Below are 22,744 nucleotides of genomic sequence, written 5' to 3'. Positions count from 1 at the left end.
ATTTGATAACAGGTTTAATGCCACTTTCCTTAATAATTGATCCATGTGCATATGTGCATTACAGCTAACTGTGGAGATATTGTGCACACTTGTCTTATACCTGATTTTATATCAAACTTCTTGCAACTCTGACTGTAATTATCAAACAACTTAAGTATGTTGAATATTGTTCTGCTGCTGTTTCTTTTGGTACCGTATGTATGTAATTTCCATATCTCAAAACATAAATACAGATCTTTGTTACCTTTTTCCATCATCGAATTCCTGCCATGTACCCTCAAGAGGTGTACAGGATATGATAGTACTACGTGAAAAATTTACATCATTACTAACTTCCTATCTACAATTTTCCTCCAAATCAGTCTGTTACTTGTCAAGACTCCAACATTATCAGATCTTATATTTCTATCGTCTAAGGTACTTTGTACCATATCAATCCACCTATATCTTGGTCTTCCTTTGGGTTGTTTTCCTGCCAACCTGGCAGAGAACACTTGTTTTGCTAATCTTTCCTCACCCATTCTGTTTAAGTGACCATACCACCTGAGAACCTGACAATGTCAAGTTCTTTCCTAATATAATCGTTTTTAATATGATATTTCTATTGATGCCATCTGTTCACGTCTCTAATCTTTCTCAGGACTCTCATATCTGCGGTCTCTAGTCTTTGGTCAAGTGTTTTACTTCCGACCCAGCTCTCAAATCCATAGGCTAAAATTGGTTTGAACACTGTCTTGTATACACCTAATTTAGTGATCCAACTAATTTCTCTCTTATTCCATATGAATTTATTCAATTGACTTCCTACCATACCAGCTTTGTTGATTCTGTTGTCTATTTCCATATTTAATTTACCATCTTCACTAAAAATTATGCCTAAGTAGCTGAAATGTTTTACTTGTTCTCCGTTCACAACACAATTGACATTTTCAACGATTCTGCCTATTTTCATTGTCTTTGTCTTTTTATTGCTGACCTTCATGCCATATCTATTAAAACAGTTATTCAATGTAGTCAAGGAATACTGCAGACTTGTAGCGGATTTATTTAGAAGTATAACATCATCTGCATAAAAAGAGCTGACATTAAATCTCCAATTCTGATATCATGTTTAATACCACTTTCCTTCATAATGTGATCCGTATAGATAATGAATAACACTGGGGATAAAGTACATCCCTGTCTCACACCAGATTTAGCATTAAACCATCTTCCTGTACATCCTTCAATTCTAACTGCTGACTTACACCTCAAATAAAGACTAAGTATTGCTTAATATATCTCCCCATTGACACCATATAACTGTAGCGTATTGAATTGAATAGCTTCTCTCTTGGCACCTTGTAATATGCCTTTTCCAGATCGACACAACTTAAATATAGATCTTCGTTATATTCCCTTGGTTTCTCAACTATTTCTCATAAATGAAGATCTGATCCTGACAGCCTCTATTTGGCCTGAATCCAGATTGTTCTTCACCAAACTTTTCTTCCAAAATTTTTCTCAACCGTTTCTCAAGTATACGTTCATAAATCTTGCCAGGAACACGCAGTAGGGAAATACCTCTGTAATTCTCACATTCAGTTTTATTTCCCTTTTTATATATGGGTACTATGAGAGCTCTACTCCAATCATCGGGAATTCGTCCCTCTGTCCAGACATTCTGAACTATGCAGTGCAGCCACTGTAAGACTTTTATATCACCATACTTCAGCATTTCTGGTCGAATATCATCTTCTCCTGCTGCCTTTCCACATTCTGTGCTTTTGATGGCTTTTTCTACTTCAGGTATGGATATTTATTCCTGACTGTGTGCCTGTAGTGTTTTTTACCACTGTGCTATCACTTTTTGTTTCATTTAGCAATCATTACTCATACTTCAAGGATATCTTTTTCTCCTGTTTTCATGTCACCTTTATCATCTCTGACTCTTTTACAGCACTCTTTCTTCCATTTCTAAGCTTCTTCAACAACTTCCAGAATATCTTACCACCTTCTTGATATTTATTTTCTATGTTCTTGCTAAAGTCTTCCCATGACTTTTGTTTAGCTAGTTTTACACACAGTGTTTAGCTTTCTTACATTTGTCTCTGTATTCTCTCAGAGCACAAGCTGACTTATTTGCCAGGAACTTTTGATATGCTTTCTTCTTTTCCTTTACTGCCTCTTTAACTTTCTGTGTCCACCATGGAGTTCTGATTTTTCTATCCTTGCAGACAACACATGCCTATCTGGCTGAATCAATCAGGGTTTTCTTCAAGGCTTGCCACTGAATCTCCAAGGTTTGGTTGCTGTTCTTAAACTCTTTCATTTTTTTCTTCGATCATGTTTGTGTATTTTAGTCTACAATTCACATTTGAGATCTGATCAACTTTTATTCGCTTTAAAACTTTCTTGTTCTTCTTTTCGAAATTCAATTTTATCCTGCTCAAGACTAAATGGTGATCACTTTCAATTTCAAATCCTCTGTACACTCTGGTGTCCTGCATAACATATCAAGAATAACATAGTCAAGACTTTTCTTATTCCTTGCCTCTTCTCTCCATCTGAATTTGTGCACATTTTTATGTTGGTACATTGTGTTGGTAATAACCAGTCCATGTCCTGAGCAGAAATCCACCAGGTATTTGCCATTATTATTAGCTTTGCTCTTTTCTCTAAATTTTCCCAAAATATTTTTGTATGTCTGACATCATTTCCCACTCTGTTATTTAGATCCCTAACAAGGACCAACTTTTCCTTTTTCATTGTGTCAGTTGCTTTCTCTAAAGCATCAAAAAATTCCTCCACTTCTACCTTAGTAGAACCATCTGTGGGACCATAGGCACAAATAAATCTCATTGTGCAGTTCCCCATTCTCATATTTGCCCACATCACTCTACTTGAGACTGCCTGCCATTCAAGAAGATTAGCCTCGTATTTAGTGTTGAATACTATGGCTAATTCTTTTCCTTGATTGTCATTGCATGAATATAACATTTTACATTTATTGCTCAGAAAGATCTCACCAGTTTTTGTCTTTTTTGTTTCAGTGATCCGTATTATGTCGATCTGGTATTTATCTAATCCCTCAGCTAGCTCGCACTTCTTGCCATTCACACTTCTTATGTTGATGGTACCGATCTTTAATTCCGGTGATGTTGAGTTTGGGTGTGTTTTCACATTTGTTCCAGTAGCTTACTTTTCACTGTTCGCCCTGGTTCCCTGGCGAAAACAACGGGGGTCTTGTTTAACCAGGCGACGCCCCCATCCGGCATGAAATTTTGTCATGTTGTACCATCATTTTGTATTTTGGTTTAAGCCAATAAGAATGCAATTTGGTCGGCTAAATCCCAAATTGCCAGCCACCCATCTTCATTTGTTCAGTATCCAGGTAGATACCCAAGAGGGTGCACCACGAGAAGGTGATGATTGGACATTAGGTCAGAAGCATTGGTCGGTTCTCCGCATTCCTTTAAAGGTGATGTGGAGGTCTCCTCTCAGTTATATAGCTTTGACCCGTAAGCACCCCACCTTTTCCCATTATTTTTGAAATATTTTAGCATGAAGTAAAAATTTGGTCTCCTAAAATTTCTGTTGGTTCAGAATTTTGTCTTAGCTTCTGAAGTATGTTTATAAAAATCTTGCTTGAAACACTGAATAGGGAAATTCCTCTGTAAGTCTTGCATTTCATTTATTTCTCCTTTTTATACATAGATACTGTAATATCGGCATTGTGAAAGCAAATAATCCAATTTGCTTTCTGATTGTGAGACTGTTTTTAAATATTACAAATTTATATTCAGTTAAGTTTCAAAAGAATCTTGGTCTTTCTTTCAACTTTAGCTTGAAATTGAAAAGACCAAAAAGGATGCTCATTTCATGATACAATCATATTAAAAATCAGAATATTAGAAAAGAATTACATTGTTAGCATTCAGAAATGTGTTACCAAAACAAATCTCAGGTGGTATTTGGCTTAAACAGAATGCAAGAGGAAAGGTTAGCAAAACAAGTGTTCTTTGCCTGGATGGCAGGATAAAGACACAGAAGAAGACTAGGTTCTAGGTGGATTGATACAGTAATAAGCATCTTAGAAGACAGAAATATAAAATCTGATAATGTTGGAGTCTTGAGATAACAGATTAAATTGAAGGAAAATTGTCAAAAGACAGTTGGTAATGATGTAAATTTTTCATGTCATACTACTATAATATCCTGTGCATTCCCATGAGGGTGCATATCAGGAATTTCATGAAGATGATGGTAAATAACATAATATTATATATTGTAACATAATGTTACAATGGAATAAGAAACTCACAATTTTTGCAGTGATGAACACAGATGAAGAAATTTGACATTGAGCTTATTACATGATAGTGTGTCTTTTTTATATTTATCCGAAGTAAGCAATTGTATAAATTTTTGATTGTAATAAAGGCAATGTAGGAATCATAATCATTACATGTTGTGCTCTGTTGGTCTATATCAGTTAATAAAATTATTAATGTTTAGTTATCTACACATAAATAATTATCTTTTTCAGGGCCATGCTGTGGGACTTGTTAAAAATTTAGCTTTAATGGCATATATATCTGTTGGTTCTCAACCTTCTCCTATCTTGGAATTTTTAGAAGAATGGAGTATGGAAAATTTAGAGGAAATTGCACCATCAGCAATTGCAGAGTATGTTGAGCTGCATATATATATTATACAGTACTAATCAAATTGACATTTAAAAAAAATAAAAAGAACCTGTTTGTATGTAGTACTTGGGTAACAGAAACTGATATTAAATAATGCATTTGCTATATCATAATGATATGGTTACCTAAACCAGATCTAATAATTTGCTAATAATGTCTAAATAATTTCATATTAGTTGTAGATGATTTTCATCCTCTACAGCCTGTTTAGTGGTACTTGCAAAAAAGTACCAGTAAGCTGGGTCTTCATTGTTTATTCATTAGCCCATGCAGAGTACTAATGTGTTATAGATATACTGCCTTTTGTAGATGGGACAAAAAAAAAAGTCTGAAATATGTTGCTTGTTCTGTAGGTTCACTAATGATAATGTAATTGATATTTTGTTTTTCTATTTTCATATATTCATTGCTAATGGATAAGCAATCAACACCCAGCTTACTGGTACTTTTTGCAAGTACCACTAAACAGGCTGTAGAGAATGAAAATCATCTACAACTAATATGAAATTATTTAGACATTATTAGCAAATTTTGAATTCTGCTGCCATCTTTTTTGACTGATTTGCATATAAAAATGGTTTCAAGGTATATATTTTGATTGTCATAAAAAATATTATATTACTGTCCCACCCAGTATTTTAACTTGGTGTTTACGAACTTGGGCTACATATATATATATATATATATATATATATATATATATATATATATAAACTTAATATACTCACTGTAGCAAACACCACCATAAAATATTCAACAAAACCATGAACCAGCCTTATTTGTGCAGTTCGGTGTGCTAAAAGATATTCACTGCTCACTGTCAGCTATAATAAACTACTTCTGTCTTCCTCTTTGATTTTGCTGTATTGAGAATTGATTGCATCGCAGTCTTTGTTGATGTATAGGTAGGCTCATAAAGTTTCCTCTATTGCTGCTACATCTAATGCACAGGAATCGGAAATTGTAGGACATTGTATGAATAGAAGTTAAAAATAGCTATATTAAAAGAGAAAGCTGTGTGTTTTGGTTCTTTGAAACCAAATTCCAAGTGTCGAAAAATTTCCAAATAAGTTTTCATTCCAGTATAGGTATCAGGATTGCATCAAAGATTTTTAGACCCTGAAAAGTTTTTGATTAGAAAAGAAGCATCCAGCCATGTATGACTGGATGCTTCACATCACTTGGCCTTAGTATGTATCCCATAATGCAAAGCACTCCCCCTCCCCTTTGGACGTGTAAAATGCTCTGCATAATGGCAAGAGCCACTACCCAGACTAGTTTCGACCTTTATTGAGGTCTCATCAGTGGAAGCCAGACCCGGGAGAGATACCAAGGTTGAAGTAATGCAGAAGTCATATATGTATCTCATATACGAGTAGCCAAAAGGTCGAGCACCTTTCAAATTTGCACATGGTTCAAATATCGCCAAGGCCTTGGATGTTTGTGATTCTCCTACCAACCAGTTACCATATGCACTGCTGTGACTTATGTCCTGGCACAGTATGACCTTTGTTGTCTTTGCACCATAAAGAATCAAATAAAAAAAATCTCATAAAAGTATATGATAAGATATTAAGAGAAAATGGTTAGGATTTGTAGATATCTATAGATCTCTGCAACTCGGTGTTCAATCATGAACTAAATTTGGCATATAGTTTTCAAATTTTAAAGGTCTGAAAATTTCATGGCTGTCAAACCACAATTGAAGTGAAGATTAGTTGTTGGTGTTTGTGTGTGTGTGTGTGGGGGGGGGAATCTATTTACTAAGACACCTTCCAAGACATCAGTTAACAAACTTTGAATGTGACTTTACTACAATGCTTAAGGTATCTTGAAAATTTCTTCACAATTAGATTAATATGGAGGTTTATAATCATTATGGTGGAAGACTCCCTACTGTATAGATATCTTTAAAGGCTGTCTATCTCTTCTGACTATTCAAAAGTGGAGTTGGACCCCCCCCCCTTGCAAATGAGGTATATTTGCAGTGGGGGGGGTCCCCATTAAGTGTTACTTTTCTCCAAAAACTGGAGACTAAAAGCTTAATACATACTGGAGAGTGTATTGTTCTTTCAATTTAACTGGTTTATACTTTCATCTAAAAAAAATTGCTCCTAAAACACTTCATTTGTAAAAAAAAAGTTTGTCAAATATGAGGTACAGAATAGAGGTTTGGCAATTTAAAAGTGGATGACATTATTTGAATTTTTTCATAAATGTAATTTTTATCTGAAATTCTAGCAACACTGTTAATAAAAATGTCATCAAAATACTGAATATTTGGTTAGCAATCCAGCTAAAGCACCAAATATTCTGCTGAAGCATGGTGAATTTTACACAGAAAAAAAGGTTTTGAACAACAAAAAAAAAAAACTCTTTGAAAATAGATATTGTAAAATATAATTTTTTTTTGTTTTGTGTGCTATATACCCCCCCCCCCATGTCTAATAAGAAGGACCTCAATTGCACCATACAACCCCATTTCTAATAAGAAGGACCTCTATTGCACCATTCACCCCCATGTCTAATAAGAAGGACCTCTATTGCACCACTGCTTTGCTATAGTGTAATATCTGTTCATCCACGAATGGCTTCTAAAAATAAATATAAACATTTTTTTCTTTAAAAAAATGTACATGAGAATACTTTGCCTAACATAATAACCACATTAAATGCGAAAATAAAATTCTACTACTATCCTGAAATGTGATAAACTAGTCCCCTTAATTTTACAGGGAACATTTATTAAAAGAAAAAAATACAGCATAAAAATGAGAAGAAAAGAAAAAAACTTGCTCTTGTTTCCTCCTCCTCATCAAATTCCTGATATATATGCTCAGTGGAATATGTACAAGATATGATAGTAGTACTACATGAAAACTTTACAGCATTACTAACTTCCTATCGACAATTTTCCTCCAAATTAACCTGTTGTCTTCAACATTCCAGTATTATCAGATCTTATATTTCAGTCTTCTAAGGCACTGTTTTATTTCCTTAAAGTAGCAAAATAAAAATTAACAGAACTTTGATTTTAAGTTGTCAAATGCAGAAAATAATCATAGATTTAACAATCAAAAATTCTTTCACTATGTATGCTGGTGCTGAAAGAAATTTTCTTGCTATCCCACTCAAAATGGGCAACATAATTTTTTCATTCTTGCCACCGCAGTAATGAATCGTTAATTCTTTTTAACAGTGGTTTATTAAAATTTGTAATCATCTCATTAATATTTTTCTGTGATTGATTCTGCTTTCGACTTGATGGTAATACAGCAGTAGAAAATGTGGTAGCAGGAAGATGCTTGTCCTAATTTACTCATATTTTTCTGTTCTTTGTGTTTTCTGATGATCTCACCTTTTTGATAATGGAATTTTTATTTCATCACTTGAGAAATCATATTTTCATATTCCATCATATTTCTGAATCACATTCAGATTTCTCATTAATTAGAATGCTTTAAAAGATGGACATCTATTCTACCACTGGGAATGTGACAGAAACTCAACAGGTGGTGTAGGATTCCTAATAAATAAAACAATCAAGCACAATGTCCTGTTTGTAAATAAAATAACATCAAGAATAGCTGAACTGAGTCACTTCATAAATAAAAGATACCAACTGAAAATTATACAAATATATGTCCTAACATATGGAGGAGAAACATGGAATTTAACAGAAGCCCTAAACAAAAAGCTGAGAACAACACAACATCGCATGGAAAGAAGTATGCTAAAAATAACATTAAGAGATAGGAAGACAAATATCTGGATAAGATCTCAAACAGGTGTCATGGATATTGTAAAATACATTAAACAGGCTAAGTGGAGATGGGCTGGCCATATTGCCAGATGCAGTGATGGGAGATGGACTAGAAAAACAACAGAGTAGAGACCAGTGGATGCAGCAAGACAAAGAGGAAGACCTAGAAAAAGGTGGAGAGATGAACTGGAATAAATTGCAGGAGTGAGATGGATGGGAGAAGCAGAAAACCAAGTGATCTGGAAAATCATGTGGAAGACCTTCGTCCAGCAGTGGACAGAACCAGAAGGTTGAAGAAGAAGATGCTTTAAATAAAAATAATCAATTTTGTCTAACTTAAAAAATGCTTGCTGAAATCTTGGATCTAATATTGTAGAAATAATATAATTATTTTTTGAATAAAGTATCACATGTTCTGCTAATATCTTCACAAAGAAATTTTTTAATTGTTCCCACTCTGAAAAAAGTATTATCTTCATCTTTAGATAAATACATATTCAGAGTCTTAATAGTCAGAAGCATTTCTGAAGTTACAGTAACAGTTAAACTCATTGTTTTGGTAATTTCCTTGAAAAGCTCCAATAAATTTAGCAATGGTGGACATATTTAAATTGTTATCAACTGCATGGATATTTAATGTCCTTTTTTGTTTGTTGTTTTCATATTTTACATTTTGCAAATTTTGAATCTTTACATAAACTGTGAAAGTTCCAGTTATTGCTTGTTTCATTATTTGGCCAAAATGGTACTTTTTTTCAGTATTTTAAAACAGTTCAAAACCATAATATAAACAAATTTTAAGATTGTATAATAAAATAAAATAAAAACAGTCAATACCAAGCGAAGTATCTGTAGCAAATTCAATGAACCTTATATGATCACACAAGACAAGATAAGGGGAAATTTCCCCCTGTTTGTTGCCTTTCTTGTGATTCTTGCAACTTTTTCTGCTTTGGACAGACGAATACTGAATCTTTCTTTTGATTCAGCCAAAGCTGAATTGGCTGAATACCAGAACAAAACAAAACAAAATATTCAGCATATCCCTAATAGAAACCTTAAATATGAAATGTCTGAGGAGAGTGAGGAGAATGAACAAATGGCAGCATTGGTTAAAATCAAATCATATTAAAAGAAGATTATTAGAATGGAACTTGACATTATTACACATTCCAGAATGTGTGTATAGAGTTGACATGATGTAGTATGAGTACTTAAACAGAATTAGAGAATTTAGGTTAAAAAAACATGTCTGTTGTCCTTGCCTGTATGGTAGAAAAAGACCCAGAGGAAGATCCAGTATCTAGGTTGATTGATACTGTCAGTAGTGCTTTAGAAAACCCAAATAATGAACTTGATATTAATGGAGAACTAGCAAATAACAGTTTGCTTTGGGAAAAAAAATGTATATAGTAGATAGTATAATGTATTTGATATGATAGGATGTCCAGGATGATATGACTATGTATTTCATAGTCATATCATCCTGGACATCCTTAAGGATACATATAATGAAATGACAGTGATGAATCAAATAGGGGGATATTAATTCTGGTTCCTTACTTCAGATGATGTTTAATAAATCTATGTCTTCAAATTTAACTGAATTAAAAATTACTGTAATAAATTTAATATGAAAATGTGCAGTCAAAAGATTAAGCTATGAAAATAAGCTGTAAAACACTGATTTCGAAACTGCAGTTAGTTCCTTGATTTATGATGTATAAGACTTAGGACCACTTGCACTTGCAACAGCCATCCCACAAATACAACTTCACTCTTATGGACTAGGGCGGTGTTTCTCAACCTGTGGTCCACGGACCACAGGTAGTCTGCAGGTAGACTTAAATTAATTAAATAAATATATATTTTTTAGTTATCCAAACAAAACAAACTAAAATTGAATAAGTAAGTAAAAATTATTGAAAAAAAAAAAAAACTTTGTGGTCCGTAGAATTGTTTTAGGCATTTTACTGGTCCTTGGGCTTAGAAAGGTTGAGAAACGCTGGACTAAGGTATTATTGCTGTCTTCAAGGCATATTGTTTAAGAAATACTTTCTCAGGTTTATTACTGATACCGAGAGTGAGCAACCCTCAGAGATGTTTGGAAAGAATATAATAATCTTGCCTTGCACAAAGAATGTAAATGCAGCATAGAATGAGATGATGGCAGCGTGTATGAATGAAGTTTGGAAGAAGCTACTGAACTTGTATATTCATAAATTCAAAGGATTTGACAAAGATAGTACTACCAGCTAAAAAGTTGGAAGTTGACAGTAAAGATGTATAACAGTTGGTGAAAGCTGTGGAAGAACCCTCAGATGAAGACCTTTAGAACTAGAAACGCAGAAAGTTGCAGAAGAAGAAAAAGGGAGAAAGCAGAACAAGAAGAGAAAACCAAGCTTCCTCCCATTCCTAAAAAAAAAAGTTTACAGTAAAAAAAAATGACAGACATTTGCCTGTTAATAAGGCAATTTGGTTGTTTGAAGAAATAGAACTCAACATAGAGAGATTTAGAAAAGTAGTCAATGATGTGAGTTACAGTTAATTGCTATAAAGAAATGTATGCAGAAAAGAAAAGGACAAAAAAGAGAAATTAGTCAAAACACTAAACTAGCTGTATAAAAGACAGTGTTCAAACAAATTTTATCTTATGAATCTGAACACTGGGTTAGAAGTTAAAAGACTTGATCAAAGACTGAAGACTATACATAAGAGAGTTCTGAGAAAGGTTAGTGGAGTGAACAGATGGCATCAATGGCAGTATCATGAGGATGCAGGAAGGAACTTTGGCATTGTTAGCATTCAGAAATGTGTTAGCAGAGCTAATCTCAGGTAACATAGTCACTTAAACAGAATGGTAGAGGAAAGATTAGCAAAACAAGTGCTCTTTGCCAGTTGGCAGGAAAAAGACCCAGAGGAGGACCAAGATCTAAGTCAATTGATACAGTAAAGAGTGCCTTAGATGACAAGTATAAGATCTGATAATATTGGAGATAACAGATTAATTTGGAGTAATATTGTTGATCTGAAGTTAGTAATGATGTAACTTTTTAGTACTATCATAACATCTGTACACTCCTTCAGGGTACATATCAGGAATTTGATAATGAATAAAGGGCAAACTGTCAGACTAAATTGGATGTAATGTGCAAACTTTTAAAGAAGTCCACTCCTGTTCTCATTTCACCCCAGAAAGATCAGCCTGAACCATCTACAGGGTGTCCCAAAATTCATGCAAGATTTAAATTTAGCGCCATTTGTGCAGTAAAGTGTTGCCAATGAGAAAAAAAAGACGGCGTGAGAGCGGACAGTTCAGGGTTATTAAAAATGACCACACACAGTGAAGAGAGTTCGTTGAATGGATTATGGAACAACAACAAGTGGATGCTTATTTTTCGAACAAAATCATCTTCAGCGATGAGGCTCATTTTAATCTTGATGGCTTCGTTAATCGACAAAATTGTCGCATTTGGGGTTCAGAAAATCCACGAGTGATTGTTGAGAAATAAATGCGTCCACAGCGTGTCACTGTTTGGTGCGGATTTTGGGCTGGAGGCATCATCGGTCCATTCTTCTTCGAAAATGCGGTTGGTAAGGCAATAACAGTTAATGGTGCTCGTTATTGCGACATGATAATCCAGTTTTTTGTGCCTAAATTGCAAGATATGGATGTGGACGACATGTGATTTCAACAAGATGGTGCCACATGCCATACAGCCCGAGAAACAATTCAATTACTGCACGAATCATTTCCTGGTCATGTAATTTCCCGTTTTGGTGATCAGAATTGGCCGCCCAGCTCATGTGACTTAACGCCGTTGGACCTTTTTCTTTGGGGTTTTTTGAAGTCTAAGATTTATGCCAACAAGCCCACGACCACCCATGCCTTGAAGGTGGAAATTGAGCGCTGTATCAACGAAATTCAGCCACATTTATGCAAAACGGTCATGGAAAATTTCGACAAAAGAATGAGTATGTACCAGCAAAGCCGTGGAGGCTATTTACCTGATATGCTATTCCATGCATAACCCTATACTGTATACTTTATGAATCAATAAGAAATTACAATTTTTAATTAAAAACCTGTGTTGTCTATCAAAATTACTTCTTGCGTGAATTTTGGGACACCCTGTATAACCTTCCTCGGAATGCTTTGCTTCAATTCCAGAATTTTGAAGAATAAAATTTGTTGATGATGATCTAGCCTTTCCTCCATTGAATCATCCAATTAATAAACAACAGCTTTGAAGAATTGCTCCATGTGTTTCCAGCTAATTATATTAATGATAAGTGCATTGATGATGTTTTACTCAATTAAAAAAGTAACAAAACAGGTCTATACATTTCAGCATTCAGGCATGTTACTTGTTAACATATAACATCTAGCTTGCAGATATGTCCAAAAAGGTCGAGTTTTCATCTACTTATTTTCTGCATTAGATTGATTTACTTTCTGTAGGGTTCTTCATTTGATATTCTTTGCACCATCCAATTCATAGAACTTTTTACACTGTGTTCTTTCAAATGCCAATACTCTCCTTATAGGGTCTTTAGAATATTACTAATGTTTTACATCCATAGAAAGTATTTGCATGTGTGAATATGTATATTTCCAGTACTTTCAGCTTTGTTTTAAGGGTCATTACTCTTTCCCATATCTTATCTATTGCTAACTTTCACTTTTGTTTTTTTTGAATTCTTATCCCCTTTTTTTTACAGTCTAAATCATGCATCATGTTTCTTTCTCTAAATACATGAAGTTACTAATGTCTTTCTGCTGATCTTTATTTGCCTGTTCATCTGTTATCTGTTCCCAAATATCATGATTTTAGTTTTTTCAACATTCCTTATTTGCCTGTCTTTTTATTCTTCATTTAACTTCACTACTGTTCTTCTTAGTTAGTTCCATCTTCTTTATTAATGACTGTCATCCAAAAATCTTAGGTGTTGTTGATCACATAGAAATAATGGATATTAAATTATGGATATTATTTCTGGGAAAACTCCCATGTTACTCCTCTTAACAAACTATTATATTTACGGCTATTTTGCCTGCTTCTGTTTAAGAGTGCCCCTGTTTAAATGTCATTGGCTTTTTACTCACGGATTCTTAGGGCATTGTAGATGTATATTTACCAATAAATATATGTAGCATAAAGGAAGAGAAATTTACACATTTTTTTCTTGGTGTTGTGGCTTTTCTTCTTTCTGCGATGTGCAAACTGCTGCAGTTAGGGTGTTTTGGAAGGACGTATGTGTGTGGGATGGGGGGGGGAGGTTTAGGCAATGTGGGAGAAAAACGCTCCGTCCATCCCTAATAATATAATATATATGTGTATATATATATACATATATATTATGTATATATATATATATATATATATATATATAAAATGAAAAAAACCAGGTTTTTTCATTTTCTATTTAATTCTCCCACATTGCCTAAACCTCCCCCCCCCCACATACACACTTCCTTCCAAAACATCCTAACTGCGGTAGTTTGCACATTGCAGAAAGAAGAAAAAGCCACAACACCCAGAAAAAGGTATGTGTAAATTTCTCTTCCTTCATGCTACATATATTTATTGGTAAATATACATCTACAATGCCCTAAGAATCTGTGAGTAAAAAGCCAATGACATTTAAACAGGGGCACTCCTAAACAGAAGCAAGCAAAATAGCTGTAAATATAATAATGGATATTAAAGATCCAATAGTATTTCAAAGCCAAATGTTTGAAAGTATGAAAGTTTCATAAATGTGACTAGAGAGTTTACGAGAACATTCTCGGCATCAGAGTTGCCTTAGCTTGCACTACTTAAAAGAACATGACTGTTGCCGAAGCATCCATATATTTGCTTTTTATTAGTGCATTTGATAAGGTTTCACTGGCCTGACAGCTATTTCAAACCGGATGGTTCTCCTCAGAGGTCAGGCAGAAACCTGAGAGCAAAAACTCCCATTCACTGCTAGAGAAATCCAGTGAGAGTTCACTTACAAAAAATACACTTCTCTGCCATTGGATTTTTCTAGCATTGAATGGGAGTTTTTGCTCTCTTAAGGTTTCTGCCTGGTCTCTGAGGAGAACCGTCTGGTTCAAAACAGTTGTCAGGCCAGTGAAACCTTATCAAATGCTCTAATAAAAAGCAAATATACGGATGCTTCGGCAGCAGTCATGTTCTTGTAAGTAGTGCAAGCTGTCTGGTCAAATTTATGAAATTTTATGGTTTCTATAAACATTTGGCTTTTAATTAATGTTGGATCTTTAATATCCAATATTTCTTATGTAATTTATGTCACAAATGAAGCCAAATCGCTCTTTCTTTATTAATCACTTAGGTTTTTATTCTGATGCCTTAAACCGAAATTTTCTTATGATTGTTCTATAATTTTTGCAGTCTGTTCTACTTCCATTTTTATATGAATAGACTATAAAACTGATTTTGGTGCTTTATGAGATTGAAATGAAAGAGCTGATCATATTAAGGTATGAAACAAAATTAGCTAGTATAATAAATGTTTAGAAATAAATTAAGAAATATTAAGTGTTTTGAATTATCTTTATATCTATTATACTTTCTTGAAGGTATGTACTAGAAAATAAGGATATTTTCTGCAAAATCATTTATGCAGCTAAATACTAGAAATTGCCTTCTAGGGGCACTTAGCATTTCCTTGGAAGTATGGTCAAATATAATCAGATTACTCATAAAATCTATATATGAAATATCTGGATAAAAAATATATTCGTAAGAGTTATTGTTTATTTTTTTGAAGGGCTACAAAAATTTTTGTAAATGGCTGTTGGGTTGGAATTCACAGAGATCCAGATCAGTTGATGAATACATTGCGCAAACTAAGACGCCAGATGGATATCATTGTGTCTGAGGTATGTTTATTTATCGTATGGCATGTACACATGGTTAAAGGACAATAAGATAAAATACACGTTTATTTATATTATCATATATGGTATGTTATTTATATTCATATGTATTTTATCTTATTGTCCTTTAACCATGTGTACATGCCTTATCAAATTTATGTCACAAATGAAGCTATATGGCTCTTTCTTTATTAATCACTTAGGTTTTTATTCTGATGTTTATATCAGAATTAAAACTACATTCAGAATTTAAGAACTACATTCAAGAACTATCGTATCTAGACAGAGCAGACAGATGATTAATCATATTTTAATATTTAGGTTTTTAATCCAATTGATTGCCTCTGGGGGATAGGTCAAAGATACCCTTAAAGTCACCTGGATATGCTGTCAGTTCACATTCCTGTACTATATGGCAAATGGTTTGGGTCTCGGCTCCACAAGGACAGTGGGGATTTGGTATCTTACCCCACTTTTGAAAGTAAGCCTACACATACACCATGGCCTGTACGAATGCTGTTAGCCATCGTCCATATTCCTGGGCAGGTCAAATCCAGATGGTTTTTGGAAGATGATTATGTAATTACGAACTTCAGGTGATACTGCTTGGGACCTCAGTACATCCCACTTACTCACCATACTGTCATTCTGGCTAAGAAGATTATGGGTGGTTTTTATGGCTGGTCTTCTGGATTTTAGTCTATTGGATAAAGCATCTGGAATAAATTCATGTATTGGGAGGTCATTGCAGTTCCAGAGGAGCAATATGGCTCAAAGTGGAGAGCCATTGTAAGGGAGTACTCCTAATGCAACCCATTATTAAATGCAGAGTGGAGGTAAGTTGAGCATCTAGTTTATTGACATGGTAACTATTGAGCCAGACAGGAGCACCATACTCTGCTGCACTGTAAACTAGATCCATGGTGGTGCACTGCAGAGTTGTGGCACTTGAGTCCCATATAATACCACAAAACTTCTGAACTATGTTATTTCTGGTGCAAACTTTAGTAGCGATATTAATCATATGCGTTTATGTGACAGAGTTCTATCCAGAGTTATTCCCAGATGTTTAGGTGTCAGATTAAACGAAATTAATGTTCCATTAGCATATATCTCTGATTTTTAGATCGCCAAAGCTAGATCATCTACATAAGCAAACTTCCTGCTAGCTGTTTCAGAAATATCTGCGATGTAAAGGCTAAAGAGCAGTGATGCGAGCACCGAGTCCTTAGGTAATCTATTCTTAAACAGTCTCTGTTTACTGATGCTTCCTCCGGTGACTATCCTGAAATATCAATCACAGTAATTTGTTTAGGAGATGACCCAATATTTTACATGGTATGACCTTAAGAAATTTATATATGTATGCCTCCCTCCAAACAGTATTGTAAGCTGCTGTTAAGTCAATAAAGATGCCTGCAGTAGTCTTCAAGCATCTTTGAAATCCTGCTTCAATGTAGGTTGTTAAGCTGAGAACTTGATCTGTGCAGCTTCGATCTCTTCTGAACCCTGCTTGTTCTATTGGAAGATGTTCCAAAATTTCTCACTGATCCTATTCAATATTAGTTTTTCCAACAATTTGTAGGTTGCACTTAAAAGAGGTATGGGACGATAGCTTTCAGTTCTTTCTGCTGGTTTTAACACAGCTATGATTTTTATCCTTTTAAATTCTTTAGGAACGCAGCCACTTTCAAGTATATCATTAAAGAACTTAGTCAGCCACAATCTTGCATAAGGTCCACAGTGTATCAGGAATTCATTATGAATATTGTCAAATCCAGGAGCCTTCCCCATTTTGATATTTTGAAACCCTGAGGATATTTCCTCACGGGGAAAAAGGCAAAGAAAATTGTTGATTCTTTTGAGTTAGACTTCATAGCCTTTAGTTCGCATTTTACCTCTTGAGATATGTTAATCAGTGTTTATTAAAACCATCTCAAACCATGTTATTTCATATTTGTTCTTTCATTTTTTTTATATATTTTTCTAATATATTATTTTAAAATATATAGGTGTCAATGGTAAGAGATATTAGGGATCGTGAGATTCGTATATATACAGATGCAGGAAGAATATGTCGACCATTGCTTATTGTAGAAAATCAGAAGTTGCTCCTAAAAAAAAGGCATATTGATCGATTAAAAGAAAGAGAATATAACAATTATAGGTATGTTGCAAATTATTTGACATTTTTAGTATTCCTGTTTTCACAATCAAAACTGTTCATGGTGTTATCTTATTGTTAAATATTGATATAAAATTGGTAAATATTTAGTTTTAGATTTTTTAAAATTATTAAGCATTTCTATTATTTTTTTAATCATATTTGAATTTACAGAATTTACAGAAATTTACAGAAGAAAACAATGTGATTATTGATTAAAACTTTTTTTAGTATCAGTATTACTTCTGGAGCTCTTTGAAGTCTGAAGAATCATTGCAGGAAATCAAACACATTCAGACCACAATGACTATCATACCTTGCCTTAAAGATGTTTAGGATTTTATTAATTTGAAAACTTCAAATACTTTTGCCAATTCTATCTAAGCTATAAGATAATAGTACATATTTATTAATACAATTATTTAAAATAATGGTTGCACACATTTAAGGAAATTAGAATTTATTAAATATCTTATATTTGTAAATATCCCGATTTCTCCCTGAATGAACATCATTCGGGGAGAAATCGGGACACATCATCATCATTGGCTCAATAGCCCTGTGTGGACCTTGGCCTTCTTCAGAAATTCCTGCCAGCTTTCCTTATTTAATGCCAAACTCCTCCAATTTTTGACTCCTAAAACCTTAATATCTTGCATCACTCTATCTTCCCATCTTAATTTAGGTCTTCCAATTTTTCTTTTCCCTTCCAGCTTAGCATTAAACATCTTAAGTATTCTATTACTATCTATGCATATAATGTGTCTAGCCCAATTTAATCTATTTATTTTTATATAATGTCTAGTTCATTAAATAATCTGTATAGTTCATGGTTATATCTTTCCTCCACACACCATTCTCCTGTACTGCTCCAAAATATATATCTGAGAACTCTTCTTTCAAACAGACCTAGCAATCTTTCATCTGCCATTGATAATACCTAGTTTTCAGAGACTTAAGTTAACACTGGTCTTACAAGTACTTTGTACATCATTATCTTTGTTTTTCTTGAGATCAGATGTGACTTTAGATGTTTCCTAAGACCACAGAAACATCTATTTGCTGATAGAATAAGTCTGAATCTCAGTACTGATATCATTTTTACAATTAACTTCTGATCCCAAATCTATTAAACTATGTACAATTTCAGATTTATAGGAACCAATTTCAATTTGAGAAGGATTATTATCACAAATCTTTCTAGTTACTTGCATATACTTTGTTTTTTCTTGGTTAATCTGCAAATTCATCTTCTTTGCTGCCTTTTCTAAACTGAGGAAAGTTTCTTCCATTGCTTTTCGTGTCCTTATAATATCGATATCATCTGCATATGCCATAATTTGTACTGATTTATAGAAAATAGTTCCCCTTGTATTAAAGCCATCATCTCTGAAAATCTTTTCAGGTGCTGTATTAAACAGTAAGCAAGCTAAGCCATCCCCTTGTTGAACACTAATTTTTATATATATTGGATCAGACAGCATATTCTGAATTTTGATCTGACAACGAGTATTTCTCATTGTAGCTTTAACTAAAGCAATAAGTTTTCTTGGAATCTGTAGTTCCTCCATTGCAATGAATAAGTTAAATCTATCTATGCTATTATATGCAGCTCTAAAATCTATGAAAAGGTGATGTGTTTCAATTCCAAATTCATTACATTTTTCAAGTAATTGGCATATATTAAAAATCTGATCATTTGTAGATTTTCCTTCATGGAATCCACACTGATAATCAACAATAGCATTTTCTACATAGGGATAAAGTCTCTTAAATAGAATTTGAGATGAGTCATACAGCATATGCATACTTCCACAAGTCTCGGTTGCAGCTGTACTAATAGGAAGAAACGCTATTAAAGTTCCAGGGAAACTGATATAGTTATATACAGGAATACCTCGATTATTGCGGCTTCAATTATCGCGATTCTCGATTTATTGCGGTTTATAATTTGATACCAAAATTCAAATTATTGCGCTCCAAATTCGAAGTATTGTGGCCACGAGATGTAGCCCACTACATATGCAACCAGTTCGAGTCGACACTCTCCAGGTATCGTTCTCTTGTAGCATTTTTATCCGATGGCGCCTTCTCACCACTTACCAGTAACTATCTGCCCTTGCCTGAAGTACATGTGGATATTTATTTCTCTTGTTATTTACCCCTACAATGAATGCTAAAAGAAATAGGGATGATTTCAAGTCTACAGCTATCAAGAAAAAACGTAGTGATCAGCTAAAAAGATAAGTTGCATATGATAAATAAGTATGAAACAGGCACAACCAAAGCCAAAATTCCAAGAGAGTACTGTCTAAATGAATCAACTGTTCGCCATATTTTAGACCACGCTGCAAACTATAGGCAACTAGGACAAAGTGCATTGACCTTGTCTGTGTTCCAAACTACGAGAAACACAAGCTGTCTTATGATTGAAATGGAAACGCTATTGTCAGTGTGAATAGAAGATTGTAACCAAAAGAGAATTCCTCTTAGCAAATGACTATAAAAACAAAAGCACATTGAATTTATTTGAAACTTTAAAAAGAAAACAATTAGAAAGCGAAAATGATTCGGCGTCAGTAGTGGAAGAAACTTTCTCTGGAAGTTCAGGGTAGTTTGATCGGTTCAAAAAGCGATCGAGCATTCATAGTGTTCGTGTACAAGGTGAAATTGCAAGCGCTGATGAAAAAGCAGCAGCTAGTTTTCCTGGTGAATTTCAAAAGATCATTGAAGAAGGAAATTATACCAATGATCAGATATTTAATGCTGACGAAACAGGCTTATTATGGAAAAAAATGCCCACTAAAACATTTTTAAAAAAAATGAAAAATCACAGCCTGGCTACAATGTTTCGAAGGAGCATATAACACTTTTACTATGTGGCAATGCTTCTGAAGATTACAAGATTAAGCCTCTCTTTATTTATCGTTCACAAAATCCTTACCCGCTTAGAAGTTTAGATAAAAATTTTCTCCCTGTTCATTGGAGAAAGGTACTGCAAGTCATTAAATCTTGATTTTAAAATCTTGTTGATATTAGATAATGCACCTAGTCATCCAACAGCACTGAATGATTGGTGCGAAAATGTAAAAGTTATTTATTTACAACCTAATACCACTTCCATCATCCAGCCAATGGATCAAGGTGTAATTGCATCCTTTAAGGCATATTACCTACGAAGAACTTTTTCACAAGCAATAGAAAAGACTACAGGAGATGAAGCTATGACTTTGACAGAATTCTGGAAGGTATTCAGTATCAAAAATTGCATTGAGAATGTCAAGGAAGCATGGAGTGAAGTAACGTCTAGCAACCTGAGAGCGGCATGGCAAAAGATTATTCCTCATTGTGCAAATGATTTTAAAGGATTTGAAAATGAAGTAACTTGTGTTATCAATGACATAACTGAGCTTGGCTTCGATCTAGGGCTAAAAGAAATTGAAAAAGGTGATGTTCAGGACCTGCTTCAGTCACATGATAAGGAGCTGGACGATGAAGACCTAATTAACCTCGAGAGAGAACATGCTTACGATGCTCAAATCGATGATAATGACAAACAAATTGACTTGACACCGAAGGAATTCACCCTCAAAGAAATGGACGAAATGTTTAGAATTGCTGAAAATTTTAAAGAAAAAATCTTGAACGCGGATCCTAATCTTGAGTGATCACTGAAAGTTCGTCGGGAAATTGAAAATTCCATCCGTTGCTACTGAGTTTTATACGAAGAAAAAAAGAAAGAAAAAATTCCACCAGATAACTCTACACCAATTTTTATCCAAGAAAGAATAATTGTATGTACTGTATGTACTTCTTATATATAAATAAAGATTAAAGAATAATCTTGTTTTTCTTAAGAACCGTCATTTTTTACTTAACATGTTTAACACATTTCTTTTTTACTTGCTATATAAAATTTAATTAATAGATTTGAAAAATCCTTGGTATTGATCACCCATTTTACACGCATTATTTATCCTGATTATTGCGGTATTTTTCGTGGCAACAATAACCGCGGTAATAGAGGTATTCCTGTAATTAAAAAATCATCATCATCATCGTCATCATCAAATTCCTGCCATGTACCCTCAAGGGGTGTACAGGATATGACAGTACTACATGAAAAAATTACATCATTACTAACTTCCTATCTACAATTTTCCTCCAAATCAGTCGGTTACTTGTCAAGACTCCAACATTATCAGATCTTATATTTCTATTGTCTAAGGAACTTTGTACGGTATCAATCCACCTATATCTTGGTTTTCCTCTGGGTCGTTTTCCTGCCAACCTGGCAGAGAACACTTGTTTTGCTAATCTTTCCTCTCCCATTCTATTTAAGCGACCATACCACCTGAGATTAGCTCTGCTAATGCATTCCTGGATGCTGACAATGTCAAGTTCTTTCCTAATATCCTCATTTTTAATATGATATTGCCATTGATGCCATCTGTTCACGCCTCTAATCTTTCTCAGGACTCTCATATCTGCGGTCTCTAGTCTTTGGTCAAGTGTTTTACTTCTGGCACAGCTCTCAGATCCATAAGTTAAAACTGGTTTGAACACTGTCTTGTATACAGCTAATTTAGTGTTCTGACTAATTTCTCTCTTATTCCATATGAATTTATTCAATTGACTTCCCACCATACCAGCTTTGCTGATTCTGTTGTCTATTTCCATATTTAATTTACCATCTTCACTAAAAATCATGCCTAAGTAGCTGAAATGTTTTACTTGTTCCACAGGTTCTCCATTCACAACACAGTTGACATTTTCAATGATTCTGCCTATTTTCATTGTCTTTGTCTTTTTATTGCTGACCTTCATACCATATCTATTAAAAAGTAATTAAAAATTATAAACAATTAATGATTAAAAATTATAAACAATAAAAAATTAATTGTTAATAATTGTTATTAATTAACAATCTATAACAATTATTAATTGTTAATTAATAAACAATTAATAAATAAACAGATAGTATTCCTAGAGATAGGCATACTGTCTGTTTGATTAAGATTAGGATGGTGGTGTAGGGCTTCACACAATTCAAGAAATGTGCAATCAGATTTAAACCTATTTGTAGTGCAACACCTTTAATTTCAGTGAACTCTCTGTTTAGTATCATTGGCATGAGAAGCAAAGCCTGAACCTTCTGATTCTAGAAATCTTGGATGTTCTTGGATTCTAATCTGAGCAGAATACCAGTCTGTCCAAAGTAACAAAAATGACAAGAACGT

At 33.9% G+C, this 22,744-nt stretch overlaps 1 protein-coding gene across 1 annotated transcript in view; it reads left to right on the top strand.

Annotated features, from left to right (window-relative positions):
* Polr2B (RNA polymerase II subunit RpII140) overlaps nt 1–22,744 on the top strand; it is a 203,190-nt gene that overhangs the window by 90,517 nt on the left and 89,929 nt on the right. Inside the window, exons 11-13 of the mRNA XM_090409695.1 lie at nt 4,529–4,668; nt 15,232–15,343; nt 17,353–17,507. Of these exons, the coding sequence (XP_090265821.1) occupies nt 4,529–4,668; nt 15,232–15,343; nt 17,353–17,507 (407 nt within the window). The remainder of the gene's footprint in view (nt 1–4,528; nt 4,669–15,231; nt 15,344–17,352; nt 17,508–22,744) is intronic.

The sequence above is a fragment of the Typopeltis vanoorti genome, chromosome 20, assembly GCF_054136105.1.
Source record: "Typopeltis vanoorti isolate ZY-2024b chromosome 20, IOZ_Tvanoo_1.0, whole genome shotgun sequence".
Classification (NCBI taxonomy): domain Eukaryota; kingdom Metazoa; phylum Arthropoda; class Arachnida; order Uropygi; family Thelyphonidae; genus Typopeltis; species Typopeltis vanoorti.
This window is presented reverse-complemented; position numbering and strand designations above follow the sequence as displayed.